Genomic DNA, 20,607 nt, shown 5'->3' on the forward strand with positions numbered 1-20,607 from the left:
CTTTCAGCCCCGTACGCACGACTATAGACAGTTTTAGCTCTGCGTCCGCAAAAGCTGTTCGTACGCTTCGGGCGCACCTTACGCGCAGTGGCACCCTTCCTGGCAATTACAGTTTTAGTTGGGAGCGGCTAGCGTAGCGCCCGGGAAGCGTAGGATACAGTGGCGCCATCTAGTGACAGCAAGTCAAAGCTTCTGAACTGTGTGCTGAGGAAACTTTTTCCTCTTTTATTGATGGCAGTGGTGGTTGTATTCGAAGGCTTTGTTTCTTTTTTAATGTAAATAAATTGAATCAAATGAAAATATAAATTCTAGCGAAAAGTTGGAGTACTTTACCGGAGGTCGCTGCTTTGACGACAGTGTACGCCGTAGAGTTAGGCTTAACATCAAGAAATTCTTAGATTTATCTAAAGAACGATGACTATTTGTCGTTTTTGACTATTTGTCGTATGACTATTTGGCGTTTTTAGAAATAACGAGTTCTTCTATTTCGTTAAGTATGCTATGTCATTAAATCTAGAGGACCAAGCCCTTTTAAACTTCATGTAGTTTTAGGGTTTACGAGTTTACCTGCATATTATTGTTTCCTGTATGCTGAGATGATTTGAGGCGTATATGTGTACTCGTGAACACAAGCTCATGGGTGACGTTGCGAGTTTATGTGATCGTGTAATATGCGTACTTATCTAGAATGAAAGCGCAACTTAAGCTATTTTCTTGACAAAAAGAACTGCTTTTGTTGTTCATGAAACAAAACTCTAGAGCAACTATTTTTCAGAAAAGTAAAATCACTGTTTTCAACGCTGAATCTTGAAGGAGCTCACTGTCAAACGCTGAATACCGTTCCTCCTTAAGTTTCACCTTGCATGGTGCAGCGATATATAATGAGTGCTCATAGCTGATCACGAAATATATTTACTGACGATTCCACATTCCTTGGTATGCTGCATTAGGACCTAAAAAGTTCTCGTCGAGCATGCGCTCACACACATAACAGCTTTTCGGAGTGGCACATCTCAGTAAAGCCACTCTATGTTCCCGAAAAAATCCGACTCTCCCGCACCAGGTAACTCATTGGCCTATGATGCTTTGAGCGTATTTGGCAGCAGAAGTGCAGCACCGCCAGATTTCCCTCCAGGTAATAGCAAGAAACTGTTACTATCAGAATCTGCCAAGGTGCGCACTGCTGCTGACTTCCGGAAACCGAGCACCCTCAACGAACTGCTCAGCTTCTTGGGCTTGTGGTCCTACATTCGTCGTTCTGTCCATAACTTCTCTACACGCATAGACCCCCTTACACGGATTTTGAATGGCCCCAGTAACTTCTCTTCGACACCGGATTGCGACGACGTCTTCTCGACGCTCCGCCACGTTTTGACTTCACTGCACGTACAGCCTTTGTCAAAAGTTTGGAGCCCAGGGAGTTTGCTTATGAAGCACACTGTCTGGTTCGTAATGCATCTCCAGCACTCCAAATTTGCTGAGGGTAAGAAGATTTCTAGTCCTGCCTCCTCCAATGGGTAGGACTACCACTTATGTTACAGGAGTCCCACTGCGAGGCTTATAAGCAAACCCCCTGGGCTCTAAACTTTTGACAAAGACTGTACTTCGTCGTTACGATCCCGACGCTGCCACGAACTTTACACTCATGCCAGCGGTATCGGCCTCGGTGCGGTCTTCGCCGAGCCCAAGCCTGACGTTTCCGAAAGCGTGGTCGCCTATGCCAGCCGTGCTCTTACGAAAGCGGAGTCCAACTACTCCGTTGCTGAAAAAAAGTGTTTGGCAATACCGGTAACATAGTTCCGCCCTTGCGTGTATAGCTACACGGTCGACTCCGTTACAGACTTCCATGCCCTTTGCTGGCTCTCTTAACTCAAGTATTCGTCGGGTCGACTCAACCGTTGTGCCCTGAGCCTTCAAGCATATGACATCCATGTCGTGTATCACTCGGGCCGCAAGCATTCTGAAGCTGAAGCTCTTTCTTGGTCTCGGATGCCGTCGGCTACCCTTAATGTTCCTAGGCCCGAGCGACACTTACCGCCCTCACCATTTTTGATATGTCCTCCTAGGAGCGACGAGATGCTTGGATCTCTTCCCTGGTCAATATCCTCTACGCTCTTACCATGGCCCCACATCCTGAGGTCCTCGGCCGTCAAGCTTCCCACTTCTCTATCCGAGACGACCTCCTTTATTGCCGCAAGTACACCTCTGACGGCAGAAAAGGGCTACTTGCCATCCCACGCCGTCTCCGCTCCGAAGGTGTGCCCGTCATCACGCTGACCTACAAAGCTTTGACGCAGGCGTCCTGAAAACCTATTGTCGGGCTGACCTGGTCAGCGCCACTACCGGCGGGGTATGCATCAATCGGGCCGACGCTACCTTCACTCGTGCATCGCCTGCAGCAACGAAAGCCACCATCTTGTGGCTCGTCCGGCCTGCTGCAGCCTTTAAAAAGTCCTGCTCGCTCCGTCGAACGCATCGGCATCGACCTTACCCTTCTCTGGACTTGCGCCGGTGACGGATGGACAACCGTCGCCGTTGTTCACCTAACCCGTTATGCACAGACAGCCGCCCTTCCCGCGGCAACGGCCCGTGACCTCACTAACTTTATTTTCCACCACTTCGTGCTCAAGCTATCGTCGGCAAGCCATGTAAGGAAACTAAAATTTTGATTAAGAAACGCTAAATTATGAAAGCGTCTAACCCATACGCAACGCCTTATGACCTCGAGCCTACCAGAATTTTAGAAGAACACTAATACTATTTTAATTTATAAGAAAGGGAACATCAAGGACCTGAAAAATTTCAGATCAATAACCTTTCTATCCGTTGCCTAAAAGTTATTTATAGGTAATCGCAAATAAACTCAAGACAAGCTTAGACAGGCAGGCTTTCCTAAAGGATACTCGACAATTGACCGTATTCACACTATCAATCAGGTGATAGTGTCACCGAGAGAAATGCGCTGAAATAATCAACCCTTATATACTGGAAACCTTCATTACGCCAAAAGATTCGACTCGGTAGAAATTTAAATCTTTCGCAGGCATTATGGAATCAGGGTATAGGGGAGCCCTATCTGATAATGCTGGAAGCTCAGGTCGAAGGCCGTTTATTGCGGAGCGTTGCGATAGGCACACTCCCAGGTGTCACTGAGGAACCAGCACTGCACTTCGTTGACCTCTTCGTCCTCCTGCTTGAACGGCTGCCGGTCGTTCCCATTACAAGAAGAAATATAATTCCATTAAGGAGGGGTATCAGGCCGGGAGACATGATCTCGCGAAGTGGTTGTATTTACCTGGAATTTTAATGGCCTTGTCCAATTTTTACGTGCAATAGCGCAGATAAGAATAAAAACATCGCTTTTCCAGGAGGATACAACTAAAAAAAAAAAGAGGTGGTAAATATGGGTCAATGTGGGCGGCTTCTTGTATTACTCTGGTTACCAGTGAGAATAGCAAACACAATCAGCTCTTCAATGTTTCACTGTGTTAAACAAGCAAGGTGCATCGAAATTCTTGTGGTTACAACTTCGATTGGTGCTTAGCCTTTTCTTTAGACAAAAGAAAAACGATTAAAGGATCATAAACAGTCTATTTTTTTATCGTTGAGGAATTCTGTGCTGCGGTCCTGATAGTAGGCAGATCTTCATTGCAGATTTGTATTGTAAAAGACTATAACAATACAATTCCCGAAGTTTCAAAATCTTGTCGCACAGACCCGCATATGCTTCTGAAACCCATTTTTGAGTGCACGTGACCATACCCTCTTACTGCAGACCTTTCATTCTGTTCGTGTTAGAAGGCGTATCCAAACCATCATTCGCTTTGAACTATCCACTATGATTGCCTGTCACATATCGCGTGCTTAATATGGAGCAGACAACGCTTACTAACCAAGCGCCCGCAAATGCCTTGAGATTAGTTTTTTATGCGAAGCATACTAGTTTAGCTACCACTTCAGCCCTTGACCGTGGTTATGCGCCTCCAAATCACGTGATACATGACGTCAAACCACGTGACACGATGACGTCACAACAGTAGAGAAACGGGGGCCCACCTCGCGCCGTCGCTGTGGTTGTGCGCCTCCAAATCACGTGATACATGACGTCACACTACGTGACACGATGACGTCCCGACAGTGGAGAAACGGGGGCCCACCTCGCGCCGTCGCTGTGGTTGTGCGCCTCCAAATCACGTGATACATGACGTCACACCACGTGACACGATGACGTCACGATAGTGGAGAAACGGGGGCCCACCTCGCGCCGTCGCTGTGGTTGTGCGCCTCCAAATTACGCGACACGATGATGCTTCGCATTCTCCAGGCTTAACCAAGTTAAGCCTCAGCCTTTTTTTTTTTTTGGTTGATAAAAAACATGCCTTTCGTGAAGCCATGCATAAGGTTTGGCGTAGTATTTTGTGTGACTCTAAATATTTTAAATTTGTTCATGAAAGGAACGTGTCTTGGTAAGTCATCTAATATTGCTTTAAATATCGCGTAACATATTCCACAAAGTCTGTAGAAGATGCTACGATGTCGATTAGTACAAAATGAACACGCAATTTCCTACGTAGCACTGGAACCTGAGCATACTAGACGTGTTTAATTCAAAAGTTGTGTAAATATTCTGTATTCTGCGGCTGGATTGCTCATCAAAATAAAATTGATTAGAGCTTCACTTTTTTCTTGAAGTAGAACTGAGCCTATTACAGCCAGCAGTTCTCTCAGGTGAAAACCAAGCATATTCCATCTCCCGAGGCGGAGCCGATTCAGCTGTCATCTACGGCGCCGTATAGTCGGAGGCTAGAAATATGGCGCATGCACTTCGCTGGAGACAGACGCATATCTCACCGAACTCTATGTAGAAATCTAGGATTGAATGGAATGTGGAGAGCAGAGCCCTCAAGGCGCCGGCCTTCGCAAATATAGCCCTAAAAAGTTCCCAGTTAAGTATCTAATTAGGCAGGAAAAATAAAGTACTAGGGAGAGGTAGTGAAAGGAAGTAGTACAACAAAAATTCCTGGTGGAACTCAACCTCACAGACAGCAGATGAACCCGCAGTTTACAGCGGCAATTTGTGTCTTAACCTTTTGGAGGTTATTATGTAGCAGAGTTAAATGCTATAACTTTTACGGTGACGGATTGCATCACCAGCACGTTTTTTTCTCTTAAACAGAAATAACAGCAGCGATCTGCTTCCACTGACGTAACTTTGTCATGGTCAAATCAACGTCACCCTAAGTTGGGGCTCTGCTAAAATGCAAAACGTAGGCCGCAGGGCTCCTTTATGATTTTTAAGGGTAAGATATGCAAACCAATCAATATATTATTTTATAGAAGAGATCGCGAAAGTTTTTCTTTCCATGAATGGCGCATGACACCTGCCTATTGGTTTCATACAAGGAAAAATAAACGTATTGCCAGGTTAGCAGAGTGGCTCTTTTTCCAGGTTATGGCTCCGGCTCTGAAAATTCCAATTTCGGCAAACTGCTCATAGCATTCAAAACTTTTAGCCCCGTACGCAGGACTAGGATACATTGAAGGATGAAATAGTACCATCCCGCGACTTGGTTAAATGCGCCCTGTTTTGTCTCTTTATTTTTGCCTTGTGTTTAACAAATGCACACACGCCGCATGTGTGGTATGTTTTCTGAGCCCATCTCGAACGGGTTTTATGGCCGCCCTACTGCTGAGAGAAAAAATGAGACACTTCCCCACTTAGGGAGGGGAAGTGTCTCATTTTCCTGTAACCAGACACGTAACCAGACTTCCCCACTTAGGGTGGGGAAGTCTGGGTACGTGCGGCCGCCTCCTGAAGAAGCATTCCTGTGGTTTCTTACTCAGGTGCTTAGTTCAGCGCTTTGTCAGGTAGCGACCGCATGTAGTACGGCAGGATCCGAAAGGCACTGCAACTCCCTGAGTTCAGTTTGTTATTGTTCATTGAGCTTTACAATAGTTGTAGCGACAATTTTTAATAGATTCGAGATCGTCTCCAGGAAAACCTGGTAAAAGCAGCGTCTCCCTTTCTACCACAAGAAATTCGTGCACTTGCATCTTGACTAAATCCAAAGGCCACTGACGTGGCCTATGCAACCCAGTGCATGGTTTAGGACATGCTACAAGAATACTGAACATTTCTTGTGAAAAATGCAGGATTGTTGTCATTTGATGTGGTGGAAATCGGTGCGTTTTTAGGAATCACGCTGTTCTTCCCTTTCCCTGAGTATGTTATATCATTAAATCTACAAACCCCAGCAGATATTTCTGAGCCCTTGTACACCTCATGAAGTTTTAGGGTTTATCTGCCATTTGGTTCCTCTAAGCTGAGGTGAAATAATCTGAGGCTAATATATACATTTGTGCCGACAAGCTCCTGGATGACGTTGAGCGTTATACCTGATAGTGTAATATGGGTACTTACCCAGAATAAAAGCGAAAGTTGAGCTATTTTCTTGACAAAAAGAACTGTTTTTGCTGTGCCTGAAACAATCCTCTGGAGGAATTGTTTTTCAGAAAAGCAAAATCACTGTTTTCGACGCTCAATCGTAAAGGACCTCGCCTTCAAACGTCCATGATCTCCCCCCCCCTCCCCCTGTAAAATTTCAACGTGCATGGTGCACCGATTATAATCAGTGGGCAAAGCTCATTACAAAATATCTGTACTGCCGATTCCACATTGCTTGGTATGATTCTTTAGAACTTAAACAGTTCTCGTCGAGACGAAAACACCAGACAGGAAGTCATTTGCTGCGACACATTTTTGCACAGAGTAAAATATTCAAGTACATTTTTGCCTTGGGCCGTTTTCGAATGAAACACTTTTCTGGAGGATATTTTAAAACCATTTTTTTGGTAAAGCTCTTGAAAAACACTTTCTTGAGAGCAACAGTGATGCGTAGCATTTATATTATTTCCAATTTCGCGTACCACCGCTCGTTGTTTCACCCGTTGTTTTCATGCTTCGTATAGCCCTTCCTATGTGTTTCAATACAAAAATGAATATAGAATCTTCCCCCGCGGGGATGTCCCTGCGGATGATCACGAACATGTAGTATAGTAACTCACCAACATCTGTACGCTGTAGATGCCCCTGCGGGGAAAAGGAGCTCAAGAGCTCCACAAAAACTTATGCGGTAGTCATTGTACCAGGATATTGCTGAAACTACAACGCGCACCACTGGGCCACCCCCGCAGTAAAGAAAGAAGTATGAAAATTGTAAAGTATGAACTATTTATGAGCAATGAAATGTCGGAACGCGGCTAGTGACGATGAGGTAACATCTAATAAGTTGAAGGACGGAGGGAAGAAGGTGCTAGAAAAGCTATCTACCCTGTGTATGCATTGCATTGTGACGTCACGCGTACCAGAAGCCCAGAACAACGCTAAGACCATCTTATTCCTTAAAAGAAGAGACATCGACTTAAATAACTTGAACAATTACAGACCGATCAACTTACTGTGCGCTGCCGATAAGGTATTTAGTACGGTTACCGCTAATAGAGTGACGAGAATGTTAGACTTCAACCAACCAAACGATCAGGCAGGCTTTCGTAAAGGGTACTCGACAATAGACCATATTCACACTATCAGTCAGATCACAGAGAAATGTGCAGAGTATAACCAACATCTATCAATAGCCTTTATGGATTACGAGAAAGCATTTGCCTCAGTCGGAACTTCAGCAGTCATGCAGGCATGGGGGAATCAGGGCGTAGGAGAGCGTGATGTAAAAATATTGGAATGTACACTCGCTGTCAAGTAAATGGAAGGCGACTTTGTCAAAAGAATTTAATCTCTTTAAATCTAAAGCATAATGGTCCATGCTTGTTGGTGCACAGTGCAATTCGCAAAATCCCAATTAGGCTGCACATATGTATTCAAGGATGTACGAATTGGGGCGCCAAAAATTAAATTTTTCGTGAATATTGCCTTCCATTTACTTTTGTCGGCACCTGTATATGCAGCGGGTGCAAAGCTAACATAGTCCTGCTTAAAATCACCAATAAAATTGGAGTAAGAAAGTGCGCCAAGAAATGAAACACGATCTCGGCAATGGTAGTCATCATCAGCAGCAGCCTGACAATGCCCATTGCTGGGAAATAGCTTCTCCCATGTCCATCCAATTGACTACATCTTTCTCCAGCTGCGGTCAACGTAACCCCCAAACATCTTAATCTCGTCCGCCTGCCTAACTTTCTCCCGCCCCCTACTGCGCTCGCCTCCTTTGGAATACACTCCGTCGCCCATAAGGACCAGCAGTTATCTTGCCTTCCAATTTCATGACCTAAAAAGAGCCGATTTTATCTCTTGATTTCAACTAGCATATGAGTTGAACACTCTGTCTTCCGGTCACTTAACATTAGGCCAGTCAGTTTCTTTCCATTGCTCGCTGCGTTGTCCTTAAAACTTATGCTGAGCTCTTCTCCGCAGCCTCCACGTATCAGCCCGATAGTTGAGTACCTGTAAGATACACCTGTTGTATACTCGTCGTTTGAGGGATATTGGCAAGCCGTCGTTCATGATTTGAGAACCTGCCCCACGCGCTCAACCCAAATCATATTTTTCCCGTTATTTCCCTCTCATGATCCGGATCACTACTCACTACCTGCCCTAATAAGACGTGTTCTCTTACCGCTTTCAGCATCTCGGTGCCAGTTACTAACTGCTTTCCCTTGCGAGACTCTTAAACATAACTGGTTTTCGGCGCGTCATTTTTAGACCCAATGTTGTGCTCTGCCTGTCTGGCTTATTCTTCATGCTTCGCAGCTCATTTTTTGATTCACTTTGCAAGGCAGTGTCATTAGCGAATTGCAGATTACTTAGGCATTGTTCAGTCAAAAGAAACAGCTTCTGTGCAAAAAAACCCGTCTACCGGCATAAGGGATAGCTAAAATGCAAGCAGGATTGGATGAATCAGCTCAACATTTCGGAAAGGTTGTTCCTTATTTTCCCGTGCCAACACAATATCGTCTCTATTTCTTCTTTATTAAGCATCCCAGGATAAATTTAGATCAGTTAGTTAGTTATATTGATTTTAATGGCGCAAAAGCAACTGAGGCTATGATGCGCCAAACACAAGGTTGGAAAATTTAGAACAGGTATAGCTTATGACTAAGTGGGCAATAATGCTGTATTTTTCGTTATTCAATTTGCACAACAAAAATTCGCTGCGATCATGGCGTACGAAACGTTTTAATAAATACTAACCATAAAAGAAAATCAATATACCAGAACATTCTTGAGAGACATGTTTAGGTAACAGTGGATATCGTATGTAATGTCAAGTGTACAGAACAGGCTTTCCTATTTTCGCTGCAGCAATTCATAAATGTGAAAAGTGCAATTTTTTAGTTTTTGGAAATTTGCAACAGTTAGTTCATTCCGACAGAGATCCAGCAAATAATTTGGGACGATGAGAGGAATGAACAATTTTTGCATTTCTTTAGAATTAGTCGTATATTACCACATATATAATATTACGTAATTTACGAATACCCCACTGTAATGTAATACTAGGAATATACTGCAATACTATTTCCGCGCAAAATGCTCAACATATGAATCATGTTAGCATGTGTTATGCTGCCGAAAGTAAAATTTTGCTTCATTCGTACTACACTCAATTACAGATATAACGACAAACCGATTGAAGTTTTCCTTTTGTTTTTGATTCCTTGGTAAAAGGTAGTGCTTTTGTTTCCATGTTCAAAGAAGCTAATCTAGAAAATCCCAACGGTTTGTAGAAGCTCACTAATTAGTGCCAATAAATTTCACGTTCCTCGATTAAAATTAAAGGACAGGTAATTATCAATGAAAAAAAAAGCAGCAAAAACAAGCGCAAAATGCCTTGTGTGCTCCAGGGCTCACGCAACACAAGCATAAGGGTGTTTCTGTAGATAAGAGGGGAATCCAAAATCACAACATAGAAAACTGCGTATGTTTTCAACTAATTCAAACATGCTGTAGAGTTTTGAAAAAGACGGAGGAATAGAATTAACAGAACATTTTTGCATGTTTTCCGCGCCCGCATAACTTTTCTGTGACGAAACAATGCGTTCCTACATTTCTTCTAAATTCCATTACGAAATAGTTGAATTAGCATCGGTAGAATTCAAACAAGTTTATCATATTAGCACTTCTAAATGCCATTGGTACCCTGAATGAGTTGCTGCAGTAGTCTCCATCCCACAGTACCCTAAATGGGTTGTAACGGTAGTCTCCATCACACAGTAAACAAGTCTGTTTCTGGGTTAGGGAACTAAAACACCGTCTCAATCAGGTGAATATTTACGCCTATTTGATATGCAAGTTGTACGGCAGCTTCTACGAATGGCGAAATGCTGTCCCTGCTTTAAATATCACCGTGATAATTCGCCTCTTCGGTCTTAAGGAAAGCACCACTTTGCCTTCGTGTCCGCCTTAATTCGCGTTTAGTTTCTGCGTTATGCCCTGTACCGCAAGGTCCATCGAATGAAACCTGATACGAGAAGGCTTGACATGCGGCAGAAATGTGATATAGAATGAGGACATATTATTCTCAACTTTTGGAGATTCTAGAAAAAATGTTAATTATTGGAAGGCTGAAGGTGACAAGAACATGATGATGAGGCTTTCGTTCACTTCATGTAGAGGTGCGGTAAACGAAGCATGCTATTGCCTGCCCGCATTTTTCATGCGTTGCCTAATTGAAACCAATATTGACAAACGGGCACTCGTCAAGTTATAAAAAAGAAAGAAAATTACGGAGGGCACTGTAGACTACTTACGTGATGTGGATGCGAAAGCATGCACGCGGGGCTTGCGGCTGTGGTGATGGCGTACTACTCTAGTGTAGTCGCCAGCGTAACTGATATGTTCTTGCTGCCGAAAGTGAACTTGATGAACACGACGGTACCCAAAGCTAGTGCGAGAGACTGACCGTTGAGCGGGTGGGGTACTGTGCTTGGGTAATGGTGTACTACCCTAATGCAGTGGCCAGCGGAGGTGATCTGTTCGAGCCGGCCGAATGGAAGTTGATGGAGACGACGATACCCAAACCCAGCGCGAGAGACAGCAGTTTTGCGCGCCTGATGTTGTGCTGCGGTGATGGCGTAGTCCTCTAATCAGGAGTCTAGTGAACCTGATTTGTTCTCGCCATACTAGGGTCAGAACCTAGCGCGGAAGAGATTCTGCTTAAGAAACCTTATTTTTATTTTCTCCCTGATTATGTAAGACCTGCCAATGACGTCATGAGGCGACGTAGATTTCGGGTCCATTTCTCTTTGACGAAAGGCAAAATTTTTCTAACCGATAGGCCATATAATGTTTTCGCATGGAAAAAAATGGCGGTTCAGGGCCCGCACTGGCGACTTATGTGCACCATAGTTTGCATGAGAAACGTGCGTGAGCATCTGGAAGGTTGCCCTGCGTCCGGTTAATAAAACTTGTTGTCTTTTGATTTTGCAGTGATTAGAGAAATAGGCGCAACGATAATTTCTTCTCCGTCACAATGATTGAGGCGTTGTCTGAATCGATGGCATATTTCGCAGCGTAGCAGTGATCAGCCATGGTATTTTGATTTCAGCAGCCATGGGCGACGTCATCCTGACGTTGCTTTGAACGCCTGATGAAATTGCCCACCGTACGCAGCGCAATGTTCCTGAGATTTACGCTCGCTCATTACTCCATCCATACCGTATATAAGCAACCAATTCAATCCATCGGCTGCCATTGTTAACATGGGACACGGGCAGGGCCCAAAACGTATTTTTTCTCTTTTTTTTTTACATTCGGCAAGTATCCATTTGTTGCTATTACGTTTCCTTCTAGAACGCCAGACAGGATTGAGTGGAACTCTCAAATAATCAAACTACCAGCTCTTGTTTGCGCACGCTGGTAGGGGGCGGTGGTGCGCTTTCTATTGGATAAGATGTTTCTCTATTTATGATAGCAAATATTTTATCGCACTCAGAATGCCGTCCCGTGCTCCGTTCACTTATGACCCTACTTGTACTTGCACAGCGACTGCTGATATTTCGGAGTGAAACAAGTCGATCGCCTCTAACATATGATAAAGGAAATGCCACAAAGATACATAAAACAAGGTACGTGGCCATTCGAAATAATAGGTCAAGGCTGTCTTGACCTTTGTCGCTCCTTCCTGAAGAAGGCCATATTTATGTGCAGCTGTGACTCCGGAGCTTTTGAGTTTCATTGCAAGAAATAGCAGTTAAGTGGACAGCGCCTTAAAGAGACACATCTGGCTTTGTGCATCCACTATAAGCGTTTCGTAGCCTCGAGTGAACTAAACTGTACATTCCAGGTAACAGGCATCCCGAGCTGCGTCGAAATACGTCTTTTGAATCAACCACGACACTAATTTGCAGCTCATAGAGAATGTATCTAGCTCGGTTTAGTCGCCAAGGCCGTAGGTGCACTTCTGAAGAACGTCAAGGCCCCCGCACTTTTAACAAAGCTTTACTGCCGGCGCTTAAATGAATCGCAACACCTGGCTTTTGTTGTACACATTGCGCCGTAGGTGAAATTGGGCTAGTTTTGCAGCTTTTTGTGACTTTGTGTGGTCGTGATGAGAAGAGCACAAAGAAGAAAGTTTTAAGCCACCGCGAATAATGCAAATAAAAGTTGGCTCTCAAGAAAATTTCTCCCAGTGATTGTTAATTGGAGCGCGATTTCTTTTCTGCTGCGTACTAGTTTCTTGCCGTATTGGCTCAATAATTTGTTTTATTAGCATTGCTTTAGCGTTTTTAGTTTCCACTGTAGTATTGTTAACACGTATTCCAGTTCATTCCATAATTATTATATCATTAATTTTATTAAATTCTCATAACGTTGGTGCTCTTGCCTGTACACCGATACCTTTGTGGTTATTTTAATTTTGTTAAGTAAGGCTTATTAGAATTGATTGCATTCGAAAAAGATGAAGTTTTTGAATTTTAGCTGCCTTAACACTAATCTCTACCAAATGCCCTGTATATTCATCAGCCTTCATTTAGATTAAATCGTCGGCTTGGACAGCTACCAGGCTTTTCTCTTTTTTTTCTTGTAGTTTTCTACCCGCGAAGCGCATAACCAATTCAGAATGATAAATAAAAGAGAGTTCCGCCCGTCCATTTTTTCTGCACAGCTGCGTTCACCTTCGCTCAGTTTCTGCCTTTCGAAACCTTGAAGCCTCTGCAGGCAGGCCTCCTGTCTTCTCCCAGCGGTTCTGCCCTGATGTATCGCTTCCTACACGAGTCTCCATTGGTTGAAAGGAACCCAGCAACGCAAAGCCGATCGGTTAAGACCAATCAGACGCCCGCCCTTTCAGCCAATCGCTGCGCTCCCAGTCAACCAACGTCTGCTATAAAAAGTCCGCCGCCTGATGTGAGCACACATCCAAAAACTCGTGCAGGCGGAATCTTGTTAGAAAAATCGGCCACTGAACATCCACCCCTCTCTTCCACTTCGGCGCTCTCGGACGACAATCTCCTTACGCCACTTCAGGTGAGTAGCCCAGGACTCAGGGCTGTAAATTCGAAAACTGCGCGCATCGAAGGGCTTTGATCTGCGATGTCCAACGTGCATGAAAAACACTTTTGTCTTAAATGCTCGTTTCAGGTTGTTTGTCGAGGCAGAATGTGCAGGAGGCCGCTTCTTAAAGCGGTTTTCTAATGAGCTAGCAGCGGAGTAAGAGGAACGAAGCTTGAAAACCACTCTCAGGGAAAGTGCTTAGTATACATACATTTCCCAAGCGATGGTAAACATGAATGCGTTCTTGCACACGATGCACTGCGTGCCGAAGCACACAATTAAACGCGTTGAAAACCTCACACTTTCGGGCGTTTTTCCACTGTGCGGAACACCGTTAGCGCACAGCTTTAATTATTCGCCGTGTTATGAGGGCCTCGCTCCTACAAAAGCACACAGGCGACCATTTTGCTTGCTGCTGACAGTGCTATCTTTTTCGCTTCTAACAGTGTGCCGACGCGTAGGACAAAACGAAAATCAATTACATTAAAAGTTGCAACTGTTATGTAACCGCTTTCATATTTGCCTTCACAGGAGCTGTTGGGCCACGAAGTGCGAAGCGCTATGGCTGTCTACTCGCCGACTGCACCCATGCCGAATCATGTCTTTGCAAAGTTGGTTGAAGTCCGCGCAAACCCTGGGCTTCACTTGGAATTCAAAGTAAGAACATGCATTAAGTGGAGTACCAATGGGTTGATAGTTGCCAATGCGATTAGCCACACAAATATTACTTTAGCCTTACAATCAAGCATCTTTTTTCGTTGAGGCTGATACGTAACTTGATAGAGAGCAAACGGGTAATGAATTCAAGAAAGGAGAGAAATATTTATATTTATGGAGACGCCTTATTGGGAAATAATGTGCTTTTTTCATATTGATTCGTTCACGTACGCTGTAGTACCTAGTAGCGGTTTAAATGGCTGAGACAAACCGAATAAAAAAATACTAATTGACAGGTAAGGAAAAAACAACTTACGAAAAGAAGAAATCCAGGTAAAATGCAACAAAAAGATAACAACATGTGCATTGTTTAGAAATACGAGAATTTTATTGATAGACGATGGAAGCAGACTAGCCTGAAGCATGCTGAATCCGTATCCACTCGCTACAAACATCCCAACTAGTGCTCTGCAACGACATTGCTTCTTCTTGCAGTTTCAAATTTTCTTCATTTTGTGGCCTAGTTTTGACCGCCTTTACCTGTTCCACAAGTGAACATTTCTGTTGATATCGTGCGTATTGTTTTAGACCAAGCGCCATGGAGAAAGAGGCAGAAGCTCCAGTTCTCACACAGCTTGAGCTATCCACGTCCTGCTACGTTGGATGTGGCACTTGTGGGGCAACAGAACGTGCATCTTCAAACTTTTAGTGCCGTGTTCCAACCCTACCAAAATTTTACTTGAACGCATGTGCCAAACCTAATTTGCGTTGAACCAAGCGCAATTAAGAGGCTTTTCTAAGGTCTTCAGCTGAACTGTTTTTTTTTTGATAAAGCACTTTGTATTAAACAATGCGGCTCGAAATTTGATCAAGGTTAGCAGTTCTTATTTATCGGCCATTATACCACATTCGTTTCAAAGCCTGTTCTTGTCGATGCTCAGTAAAAAAGAGTGTATTATAGACTACGATTTTCTATAAAAGTGAAATTAATTCAAAGGTGCTCGCAGCTTACAATAGCCTTGAGCACAAAATATAGAGTGTCTACTAGAGGGCATTTATCTCATGATTTAAGAGGCAGAATTCTGATTAGTTTCCAGAGCGGCAGACAGAATAATTTTGCGGCAGTAGAGTTGGAAACACGCCGTTCCTAGAAAACATATTGGAGGTGAGCGCATGCTAGGTGTTTCACCTAAGACTTTACACAATTTTGAAAAATATGCTTTTTGAGTTAGAAGAGGTCCTTTTTTTTGGCATAGCATTGTCACCTAGGGTAGTACATCAAATACAGCCAAGACGAGCTAACTAGAAGGTTCATTAACCAATTTTTAATAGTTAACCTTTTACGTTTACTGTTAGCAACCTAATTTTGAGAGGCGTGTCGCCCACTTCGATTAATATCTATATCACTTTTTAGAGTCTCGAAAACGCGTTTACCGTCGGTGGTGTGGCCCAACAAATTTTTGGCTACTTCGACGAGTTGCGTGCACTGGTGATGTTGCTTTGCCTGCAAGCTTTTCAAAAGCGGGTGCATTGAAGCGCGATGTAGCCAAAATTTGTTGGGCCACAGCACCGAGGGTAACCGCGTTTTCGAAATTCTGGGAAGTGATTTTCATATTAATGGCGATGGGCTACACGCCTCTAAGTAATTAGTGAGCCTAAACGTAATGCTTATGAAGTTAAGTATTGAATTTTAGTTTAGCGTCTTAGGTGTATTCTTATGTACTACACCGCCAACAATTCTCTGCCGAAAAAGCGTTTTTCTTAGTCAAAAATACTAGCTGTTATAATTGGGGAAACTGGGGCAAGGAAATGTAGGCTTCAATTTTCAATGTCGCTGGAACAATAGCTGTTTACTTTGTCAGCGGAATAATGAAGAAGATGCATTCGTATCCTTTAGGCTCCGGCTGTATAATGTGACACTCACTGGTTCCTCAGGAGCAATATGTGCATGTTTTACGGTAATTGGGTTGCAGAATAAATTCACATAAAACGCAGTCAAACTGGCTTTCTCGGTACGTGCGCGCATTGATATCGAAAGTGAAATTCTGCCTGAAATATCGAAGAGCCATTGTGAGCAATGCATAACCACAGGTTTGTATCCGCTAGACCAGCGCTCGAGCTCAACCTTTCATACAGTAACTGTGCTTTCATCCTTTGCCCTTAATTCCTTCAGGGCGGCTGGCCGGCGTTCCCGTCGCATTGGGATCAAGCGTATATTTCGCCATTCTACTACGGGTACACGTACCGGGTGTTTCTTTACGCCACTGATAACACGTAAGTGCCAGTGAGAGCGCAGCTGGTCTCTGTAGGCTACATGGAAGTTCAAGAATCACTGGGTGCCATATCGGTGCGACTTGCAAATATTTCATGCCGATGGCTCGCGTTTATATGAGGTAGCTATGGCAATATTATACTCGCGAGGGCCCTTTCAATTGATACAAGCGACCTGGGTAGTAGCCTTGTGCACCACTCATTGCATAAAAAAAAATAAAAAAATACAAGAACGACGGTCCGTATCTTTAAACAAAAAATTGCCCCTTCAAAAGCATTAGAAAAGGTGTTTTTCAACAAGGATACTGTCTGAGAGCACGGCTGTGTTGGCCGAAACCGCACGCTACACGTGGCGCCTGCATATTACCAGCATTGTAGATGACTAAATGTGTATTTGCATGTGTCTCACAGAGAGATGATGGTGGAAGTAAGAATTTACTCATGTTTTTCTTCGTTCCGTCTTTGTCTCTTGTTCTTCACTCGTAGTTGCTTGTTGTTTCTTCTTTCTTATTAGTAGGTCCCGTCTCCCTGCTTCGCCCAATGAACCTGCGATTTGGCCGGATTAACTAAAAAAACTTATTTAATTGAGCACTTTATTGCAATAAGAAAAAGGTAGAGTACAGTTAAAATCATGACAACAGGATAGATCGGAATAACTGAGCTGGGCAGCCATTGGACTTAGTGGAGTCCGTCGTCCTGTGTGAGCATGCGGGAGGAAGTACAGTCGGGGACAAAAGTCTCCGGACCACGTGTTCCTCAAACGAAGCTCATAGCTCTGCTCTCAGACAGCGGCTGGAGACCGCACTTGTGGAGATGAAAGAACAAAAAATTTATCTTTTGCCGCCACAAGTGTGGTCCCCAGCCGCCGACTAATAGCAGAGCTATCGGCTTCATCAGAGGAACACGTGGTCCGGAGACTTTTGTTCCTGACCGTACGTCTGCTGACGTGCTCCCTCCTCAACTGCCGACCGCTCAGAGCTCTCGGCCGTCGCTGGGTTTCTTACCAAAAAAAATTATTAGTTGAGCGTTCCCAGATTTCCAAAGACACTTTCCAACGGTTTCGGGGAATGCATGTACCGCAGAAGGGGCTGGGATGCCGACGCGTCTGGGCCCCGGTCCGCAATGTTAGGAAACCAATTCCTCCGGAGAAGCGGAAATTTACAAGTGGTTCTGACATCCGGTAAAAAAAAAAACACAACGCAAACATAGACACCTAACACACGCGCGGGGTGTGGTTTGTCGAAGACGTCCGGACGCGTATGCTAAATGATACGCGAAGCGCCGTCTTCGGAGACACACGGCGCTTCCCATGTCAATGCCAGAACAAGACCAGGAAAAAGCAATAGTACACTCATGCTCACTCCAAGCGAAGTGCGTGTTCACCCGCGGAAACAAACACATCAAAATACGAGTGATAAACGCGCGGGCCGTATTGCCTAAGGTATCTGTGCCCCACCCCCGCTCCGTACGGCATACAAAAGACAAACAAAAGTTCCCCCGCAGGCGCATGGTGTCCCGGCGGCACCGCTCGGGGGTGCCACTGTACAAAGCACGACTTCAAATGACAAAGAAAAGGCAGTGAAAAGTCCCCTCCCCCTCCCCGAAGCCACCCGGTGTCCCGGTGAAGCGGCTCGTGGTGTAACTATAAAAAAACACAAGCAAAAGAAACGCATACAAGCGTGTGCGCCCGACGACCTTACAGTGGCCAGAACGCTTGAGCCCCGTGTTTTCATAAGGATTCCTTTACATATACAACTGATTTGATAAGCAGCATTTGACGGCGGGCAAGCGTTCACATAGCGCTATGAGCGCTGTTCTGGCGATGATAGAATCTAGACATGACAGGAGCGGGACTGACTGTGCAATAAGGTTTTCTCTTCATCATCATCATCAACATCAGCCAGACTATGCCCACTGCAGGGCAAAGGCCTCTCCCATGTCTCTCCAATTAACCCTGTCTTTCGCCAGTTGCGGCCACCGTATTCGTGCAAATTTCTTAATCTCATCCGCCCACCTAACTTTCTGCCGCCGCCTGCTATGCTTGCCTTCTCTTGGAATCCACTCCGTTACACTTCAGGACCAGCGGTTATCTTGCCTTCGAGTTACATGCCCTGCCCAAGCCCACTTCTTCCTCTCTATTTCGACTTAACCCGCGTTTGTGCTCTCACCCACTCCGCCCGCTTTAGATTTCTTAATGCAACACCTATCATTTTTCTTTCCATAGCTCGCTGCGTTGTGCTTAACTTGAGCTGAACCCTCTTTGTTAGCCTCCACGTTTCTGCCCCATAGGTGAGTACCGGTATCATACAGCTGCTGTATACTTTTCTCTTGAGGGATATTGGTAAACTGCCATTCACGATCTGAGAGAACCTGCCATATGCGCTCCACCCCATTCTTATTCTTCTAGTTATTTCTCCGTCATGGTCCGGATCAGCTTTCACTACCAGCCTTAAATAGACATATTCTCTGACTACTTACAGCACCTCGCCATCATTTGCGAACCGCCGTTCTGTTGTTAGACTGTTGAATATTCCTTTGGTTTTCTGCATGTTAATTTTTAGCCCCACCATTCTGCTCTGCCTGTCTAACTCATTGATCATGCTTTGCAGTTCATGTCATGAGTGACTTAGCAAGGCAATGTCATCAGCGAATCGCAGATTACTTACGTATTCTCCATTAACTCTTATCCCCAAATGTTCCCATTCAGGCCACGGAATACCTCCTGTAAAGAGGCAGTGAATAGCATAGGCGAGATCGTGGCTCCCTGCCGAACACCTTTCCCTATTGGAATTTTTTTGCTGACTTTATGGAGAACTATGGTAGCTGTGCAATCGTTATATAAAATATTTTCACATAACACTCTTGTACACCCTAATTCCGCAATGCCTGCATGACTGCTGAGGTTTCTACTGAGTCGAATGCTTTCTCGTAATGAATGAAGCTATATATGAGCTGAAATGAAACGGAGGGTTGAGCTAGTTGGTACGTACAGCTAGGAAGAAAACATACCGCTGAGACGAGGTACATAGAAAGAAGACAACAGGACCGGCGCTGACTATCAACTGAAGGTTTATTAGAAACAACACGCAATATATACTCCATCGACAACCAAGAGTGCATGGCCACACCAAAAGCCACATTGATACATCAATCATCTGATCCAAGATACTTTAGTTCACAGTCATGAACTGTTACGGGTGTCACGCACCCCCTCTGTAACAGTTGATGACTGTGAACTAAATTATCTTGGTTTAGGTGATTGATGTATCACTGTGGCGGTTGGTGTTTACATGCGGTCATGGTTGTCGAAGGAGTGTATATGGCATGTTGTTTCTAATAAACTTTCAGTTGATAGTCAGCGCCGGTCCTGTTGTCTTCTTTCTATGTCCCTCGTCTCAGCGGTGTGTTTTTTTTTCACAGCTATATATAGGGGCTGGTTATACGAGGTCTGTTAGAAAAGTATCCGACCTTTGGCCGAAGAAAAAAAACTGGCATAACTGGAGCGTAGAAACCTAATAACCTTCAAAGTAGTCTCCTTGGGGCTCCATATACATCTCCAAGCGGTGCTGCCATTGTTGGAAGTATTCCGAAAAGGCCCTTTTCGGAATGGAATTTAGCTCTGCTGTCGTTGCAGCCATAATGTCCTTTCTTTTCTGAAATGGCGCTCCTTTCAATGGCCTCTTCATTTTAGGAAACAGCCAGAAGTCGTAGGGGGACATATCAGGAGAGTAAGGAGCCTGTTTAACTACAGGAGTCTGGTTTTTCGCCAGAAAAGTCTGAATCAAATGCGAGGAATGTGCAGGAGCAATGCCGCGAGGGGTGCGCCAATTTCTTGTTGACCTCAATTCCGGTCTCTTGCGCCGCACAGCACCACGTAGGCGATGGAGGACCCCCCTGTAGTACTATTTTGTCATTCTTTGACCCTGTGGGGTGCGTACTCGTGGTGTGCCACACAGAGGGAGTCAAAAAAGCAGTCCGCATCACTTTGACATTGCTGCGCACTTGGCGGGCCTTCTTTGGTCTTGGTGACGGGGAATGCGTCCTCTGTGACGACTGGGATTTGGTTTCCGGGTCGTACCCGTCAGGGTTGCCAGATGGCTACAACCTCAGGTAGCCAAATTGGCCTCCGTAGTAGCCCAAACGTAGCCAAAAGCGAAATTTTTGCGTAG

General features: G+C 44.6%; 1 protein-coding gene across 1 annotated transcript in view; it reads left to right on the forward strand.

Moving 5' to 3' along the window:
* Positions 1 to 14,065: 14,065 nt before the first annotated feature.
* The window catches only part of LOC149328406 (uncharacterized), a 62,623-nt gene continuing 56,081 nt past the window's right edge, over positions 14,066 to 20,607 (forward strand). The window contains exon 1 of the mRNA XM_089558988.1: positions 14,066 to 14,167. Within this exon, the coding sequence (XP_089415114.1) occupies positions 14,109 to 14,167 (59 nt within the window). The 5' untranslated portion in view covers positions 14,066 to 14,108. The remainder of the gene's footprint in view (positions 14,168 to 20,607) is intronic.

The sequence above is a fragment of the Amblyomma mixtum genome, chromosome 9, assembly GCF_055824585.1.
Source record: "Amblyomma mixtum isolate Tamu chromosome 9, ASM5582458v1, whole genome shotgun sequence".
Taxonomy (NCBI): domain Eukaryota; kingdom Metazoa; phylum Arthropoda; class Arachnida; order Ixodida; family Ixodidae; genus Amblyomma; species Amblyomma mixtum.